This window comes from Neurospora hispaniola (assembly GCF_033458365.1).
Source record: "Neurospora hispaniola strain FGSC 10403 chromosome Unknown B0T23scaffold_15, whole genome shotgun sequence".
In the NCBI taxonomy this organism is placed as follows: domain Eukaryota; kingdom Fungi; phylum Ascomycota; class Sordariomycetes; order Sordariales; family Sordariaceae; genus Neurospora; species Neurospora hispaniola.
In genome coordinates, this window is record NW_026944420.1 from 50,093 (window position 1) to 57,640 (window position 7,548).

Sequence of the window (7,548 nt, forward strand, 5' to 3'; positions counted from 1 at the left end):
ATAAAAACCGGTAATTTAATTAATAAAATAAATTATATACTTGTAGCCTTTATAACCGGAGAGAGTATAGGAGACGACGTCGATATAGATATATGCTAATAATTAAATTGTAACTTTATTGGCGATTTTGGGGATTACAACGTAAGCCTTAGCTTTGATATATACCTTATAGAAGTGGTTTTGGATATTACTTAACTTAATACCGGCTATTTCGTAAACTTTAAAAACCTAGTCTTTACCTACGTATATAAGGCGACAATATATTATTAAGTAATTAATTAAAGCTATTATAGCGTAGCGAATATCTTGGGGAAAGTCTAGTTAGGTAAATACTAGAAGGATTAGAAGGCTATTAATCTATTTGTATTATATTATAACTTTATTATATATAGATATCTAGTTGGATTTTATATCCTAGACTATACCGTTATTGAAAAGACCTCTTATAATTAATAGATTTACTAGTATAGAAGGATTGTAAATACAATCTTTAATTCTAACCTTAATAGTAATATTGTTTAGAGTAGCTATAGTTAATTTAATAGTACTAATATAGTAAGCGTAAATCGAGGTTCTATTACCGATTGTATAAATAGTTGGATATAATAATAATTGTATATCTATAAACTATTTAAAGTAATTAAAGATATTGTTTATATAATTAGAATCGTAATAACTAGATTACGAATACTATCTAATTATTAATATTACCTTAGAGCCTATTAGTCTTTAGCTGAATTATTATAGGTATATTAAAATTATAATTGGGAATAATCGATTGATTGACTATTCTAAGTACGGTTAATACATTTAATAGCGTTGGCTAGGGGCTCTAGTAAAATTTATATTACTATTTATACCCGATATATCTATAAATATTCTACTTCTATATAATAAAGTAGAATTAATAGTGGCGGGAGTAGTAAGATTGGTTGAAACGTTATTAGCGAAGGTACTAGTACTAACGTTAATTACTTACCTTCTTAATTATTATATCCTTCTTAGGTTTCTAAGTATCGGGTACCTTTTTAAGGTAATAAACCCAATAGATATCCGCCTTCTTACTAATATAATAACTATAGGAAATATACTTCTAAGTAATATAAATCTTCTTATTATAACTAGTACAATCAATTCGCTTACTATTGTCCTTCTTCTTATTAGCCGAACTACTATTATTATTATTATTCTTATTAGTATTATTAACCAACTTCTAAATATTAACGTTAATATTAGTACAGGATTTAACATTACTAATATTATTAAACTTCAATAGGAAAGTACCGATATCTAGCTCTTTAGCTTCTAAAGCGGCTGCTTAGTATTTGGTATTAATAGGGTAGGCGGCCTTTATAGCATTATAAAGGAAGGTAATCTCGAAGTTATTATCGATCTTGAATTTAGTATCCTCAATACGCTTATAGAATAGAGTATAACGAATAAGGAAAGAAATTATAGTATTAAAATTAGTACGTTTAATAATTAAGTATTCGGTAAGGACTTTACTATGAGTTTTATTAGTAATACGAGCGATATATAATTGAATGAGATTATATATAACCTTAGGGTTTCTATTGGGTTTATCCTAATTATTAATATATAAGGTAGTAATAATATTAGGGTTCTTAAAAGTAGAGAGGAGAATCTTATTAGTGTTAGTACGTTTAGTCTATTAAATATTATATTTTTTAGGCTTTATTACTTTATTGGGCTCCGGGATTATTTTAAAGACGTATTTAGCGAATTGAAAGTAATTAAATTTAGCTATAAGTCTTTAATATTAATTAGCGATATTCTAATCGCTAAGGAGGGGGACTAGCGACGAACTAATAATTATAATTAGTATAGGTAGATTTAATATATTAAGAAAGAAATAAGTAATAGTTATTAAACTATTAATAAAATTAATATAATTATATAGTAAAATAAATAGAAAATAGAAATAACCTTTAAGGGTAACGAAATTAAGGCCGAATTTATAAGGGATATTATAAATAAAAAGATACAGCTCCTTATAAATAAGTAGGGCGAATTATTGAGGATACCGGCGGCGAGATATATTTTTGCTAAATATAGGTAGATCGGAGAGGTATATAAAACCGGCCCTTTATTAACCTAATTAACGATTTTACTCCTTTACCTTTCTATATTAAAGAGATTTATAAGCGGGACCGGTCCCCCTTATAATCCGAATCGCCCTCTCTATAGGTATCGAAGCGGACTAAAACGAGCGATTAAAATTAGGGTAGCGCGCTTACTATTAATAAATATTAAAGTGCCGGTAGCGCGTCCAGTAACGATTTAACCAATAAGCCCGATATTACTGAATTTATATATATCGTTTATAATTATATATAGTAAATACTCTATATCTACTTTACTATAAAATTGCCATATACCTTTTAATTTAAAGATATTAAAACGTTACTCAATAATTTATAATTATAAACCCTTAGATATAGTATTAAAAGGGAATGTGCTACTTATTAACCCCCGTCGTACGCGCCTTTCAATTACGAGGCTTGTAAAATAATTTAGTATTTTAATATATAAGACGATAATTTAAAAGTATAGAAGCTAATTAGTAATAAGGTATATACTAGTAATATATATTAGATATTAGACTAAATTAAGGACTTTGTATACGAATATACAACGGACGTCGAAGAATTTCTTAGTAGCTAGTAAATATAGATTTTATTCTAAGTAGAATAAGGTTTAACTCTTATACAAATAAAATATAATATTTTCGGCCTCCTATAATTCTAATAGGAATAAAATCGTAGGGTCTTAATTTTATTTCCACTTTACTTTAATTTACCCGAAGCGGAAAACCCTAAATCGTAATAAACGTTATTTAATAGACAATTAATATTTAGAAAATAGTAATTATTTTTCAAATATTAATTATCTTCCAAATATTAATTATCTTCTAAACCCCTAGAATTCAAAAGTATAAAACTTAATATAGGGTATAACCTTTTATATTCTAATAGCCTTAATAGTAACCTTTTAAAGTAAAGGGCGGTATTTAAATTTAAAGGTCTTCTAAAATAGATTTAAAAAGTTAGTTACGAATAGGAATCGAATAAAGGTTACGAATAAGAATAAAAATATAAGAATTATTTTATTAATTACTTAGCTACTAAGCTAATTAGTTATTTCTAGAAGAATACTTGGTTCTTTCTGTTAATAAAGGTCGTAAAAGAAGGTAAGACTTTGAAACTTTAAGAAATTTCGAAATTTAGACCCGACCCGGCTCTAAAACTAAGGATACTATATTATAGCGCTTACCTCCTATAAGAAATATATATTGTTTTTTAAATATTAATTATAGTTATTGTTTAATAATTATAATGTATATTTAGAAATAGATTTTCCTACTACGGCCTGCTTTTCCTATATAATATAGTAATTAGGACGGGTTTAGAGTTTATAGGGATTTTAAGGACTATAGAGGTAGTATTGGGTATTATTATAATATCTAATATATATAGGGATATAATAAGGCCTTTATTCGTAAATAATATTTCTCTTATAAGAATAGAATTATATTATACATAGTAAGATACTAGTGGCCTGGAGTTAATATTTAAGAGGTTTTGGGGCCCGATATTAGGATAGATTTTTAGGGTACTTATAGTATTATATATTGGAATATATAGTTCAATATTTGTAATACCTAGGTACTACCTTCCTATAACCGCTTTAATAATTATTATTAATTATAAGATAAATTAAATTCCTCCTAATTCGGATACGGAGACTATCCTTAACTTCTCCTAATAATATAAAGAGTTTCTAAATATAAGGTTAGTCCTATCCGTCTACGTTACGCTTAATAATATTTAATTTAGTATTGCTTCTTTTATTTATAAATTATCCGATTTATAATACTATATTACTAAAGAGTTATATAGTTAATTAGAATTATAAGAAAGTTTTTTATCGTCCTATTCCTAATTTTTTTAAGGATTATAAATAAATATATTAAGTACCTACCTATATAATAATTTGAAGAAGATATTTCCAATTTATTTATTAATATACTTAATATTCGGCGAATTTATAATATATTATAAAATTTAATAAGAAAATATAATCCTAGGAGGTAAATTAATATAAATTAAATTTATAATAATTCTCGGTAGTATTATATATAATTATATAGGGAAATAGCTTATTACCGTCCTAATATTAATAAGTAACCCGCTTATTTTTAATAGTTAAATATTTTTAATACATGCCTAATTAATATCTATAATCTCTAATTAATTATTAATAATTTTTAAATATTAAACTTAATTAACTGTTAAACCTATAGTAAATTAAGGTTTATATAGGCGGAGGCGCTAGTAGGCTTGCTCCTTCCTTCAATTCTCGCCTATCGCCCGCCTAAGTCCAAAACTACTAAATTTTATTACTTTATATCTCGGCCGTCGTCGCCGTTATTATCGCTACTATTAAGTAATTAAATCTATAATATAAATAATAATATTAATTTGGGAATCGAGATAAAGATAAGCGAAATTTTACCTGGGAGTATAATAAGTAATAGCGATAATAATAGCGATAGCGATAGCGATAGCGACGGCCTTAGAATATTATAGTAGTAATAATTATAAGAAGAAAGTTAGAAAACGCTGAATATTTTAATTTTTATTTATTAATTCCTCCTTCTCTTACTTTCTCTCTCTTTCCTTTTTATCTTCCTACCTTCCTTCTTTTTTATCTTCCTACCTTCCTTCTAAAATTCTAAATTTATTTAAAGTTTTCTAGTTTAATAGTTAAGGATTCTTAATATTTAGAATATTTTAATATTTAAGAGGTTGGTTAGCGGTTAAGGGGGTTGTACTATAGTTATTTTATATTAACTGCGCGAAACGTCCCTATATAATTATTAATAAAGGAGTTTTATATATTAGAAAAAATTATAAATACCTTTAGGGTTAATGTAAAGGGTATTTCCTTCTTCTTTTATCGATAGTTGCGAAAGTTTACCGGATTATAATTATAAGTTTAGGACTGTTATTATAAATTAGTAATTCCCTTAGATTAGTATTAATTATTATTAACCCCCTCCGAAGTTGAGGTAAGTTATAGTAAGAGAAGTTTACTACTTTCTATTAAATAAAATAATTATAGTTAGTAAATTTATAAATGAAATTCTAAAAGGAATTATCGAACTAAGGGTATAAAATGCCGAATATTTATTCGATAATAAAGAGGCGAGGCTTAATTTTCTCAATTAAGTAGGTATAGGAGAAGAGAATTATAAAATTCTTTTTATTATTTTAGTTAGGTTGTATATAGGCCGGAGACTATATTTAATAAGGAGGCGATAGGTGTAAAATATCGATGTAATATTGAATTTCTTTATTGATAATGAAGTTATGTATGTCGATGTTGTAAATGGTGGTATTTTGACCCTGGAAATTAGCGTTGAGAGTCGCTATTGTGTGTTCCTAATTGTGGATATAAAATTCGAATGGATTCTAATATCCGTTATTCCTCGTAAAGTACTACTAATGTAGGTAGTTATAGCGGGATATTAAAAGGCCTATAAGTTTATTTTATTCTCCTAGCTAGAAGTGTAGCTCCTATATCTCGGCTATTTTAAATTGTGGAGGAGATTTAACTCTATATAGTAAAGTTAAGGTTTGAGCGGGGGATATAATATTTATAAGTTAATTAGGAAGAAGGTTAGATAGTTGCTTATTCTAAATATAGGTAGGGGAGTGGTAGAATAATTATAGTGCTCTTCTAAGGAGGGAGGCCCTTGGAATATAAGGGTAAATCGTCCTTTATAGGAAGTCTAACCTTTTAATCCTATATTTTAAACCTTCTCGTCTAAAGTGGAGATGGATATTTAATATCCTCGAATATTAGTAGTTATTTCTTGTTTAATATAAGGCAGTTCCTCTAATATTTAAAGATCTTTTTAAAAGTCTTCGAATCTCTTTAATTAATTTCGTACTAATTCGCTTCTCGGATTTTGGAAGACTAGAAATAATTTAATCTATATAATCTTTAGGAGTAGATCCCTTGTAGGGAAAATAGCTAGTTATATATTTAGCGGCAATTAAAATTGTGGAGTTTGAAAGAGGATGAGGATAGTTATTCGTAGAAAGTATTATTCGAAGGGCTTTGGGTTTGCGAAATATAGTAGTGGTGATAGCCCTCTGGTATTGGAGGAGAGTTTGACGCGTTTTGCTGTATCGGGTTTAAATATTAAGGTTATAGTGTTCCTTTGTAAAGTTGGGGTTAGTTTAGAAGTAGAGGTATTGTATGTCCGCTGTAGTTTAAAGTTTCTAGTTTAGATATTTAATGTGGGTTGTATAGAGCGGTTGGGTATTCGGTCTTAGTTTTAAGTTCGCCTTCGCCTTAGATTAAGCTCCTGTTTGTATAAGGTAGTATAGTACGGCGTATTTTTTAGTTGATAAAATTAGATGATGTTAAAACTCTTTAAGTTAAAGCTACGGCTACTTTTAATCTTAGTAGTATATACTCTTTAAATAAGGCTAAATTACTTATAATTATCCGTATCCGTTGGTTTCTATTTCGTGTCTGTATTTGAATTATTATTTCGGGGTATTAAAATAATATCCCCGACCTTAATTTTGTTAACGAATTCCTGGTTTAAATATTTAATATAGGTTATATAGAGTAGTTGGGAGTTTAATTTTAGTTTTCGGTTCGCTTTCGCTTTAGGTTTTACGTTCCTATTCATTAAAGGCGGTAGGTTGTTTTCTAATAGAGGGAGATCCGAGGATACTTCTACGTTAGATACGATATTTAATTTAATAGGTGCCTCTAGTACTTAGATTAGTAAGGACCGAAGTGGCGTTGGTAGACTTTTTATTGTAGTATTATATTTAATATCGTCCTTAGTATTGATTTTGGTATTGATTTTAGTATTATTTTTATTTTTTATCTTAAGACGCTTTGTGAGTTTAACCGCCTTTTCGTTTTCTGTATCCTCCCCTACTAATTGCAATACCTTTCTAAGAATTATATACCTAAAGCACTCTTTGATATAAGGAGTAATAATAGTAGTTGTAATAATTCGATCGCCTTTAGTAATTATAGGCTTTGGAAGAACCTTCTATTTAAAATACTAGCCCGGCTTTATAATTATAAATTCCCGGAAAAGTTAGTCTCCTACTACCCTCTTAGCACCTGCTATACTATTAATTTCCTTCTAAATATACCCAATATTAGCGGCGGCGACCGAACCCTATAGGGGGAGGGGGTCGCTAGGTATAGTATTATAATAATAGTTATAGGTACTATAGTAATAATATAAGGAGGGTGTCTAGCCTTAAAGGGGAGCTTTAAGGGTAATTTTAAATTTTAGAGTAAATAACTTACCTAGCCTTATTATAAGATTTAGTACTATTGGTTTAGGGAATATTTTAATCCTTTTCGTTTAAAAAGGAGATGGATATTCGATATTCTCGAATATTGGTAGTTATTTCTTATTTAATATAAGGTAATTCTTCTAATATTTAAGGACCGTTTTAAGAATCCTCGAATTTCTTTAATTAG

The 7,548-nt window shown here is 27.9% G+C and overlaps 1 protein-coding gene across 1 annotated transcript; it reads right to left on the reverse strand.

Moving 5' to 3' along the window:
• Window positions 1-1,318: 1,318 nt before the first annotated feature.
• Window positions 1,319-1,585, reverse strand: B0T23DRAFT_328203 (uncharacterized protein; the record flags this gene model as incomplete). The annotated part of the gene is made up of 1 exon (XM_062835670.1): window positions 1,319-1,585. A coding segment is annotated over one exon (267 nt), but the record flags the coding sequence as incomplete, so codon positions are not given.
• Between the last annotated feature and the right edge of the window lie 5,963 nt (window positions 1,586-7,548).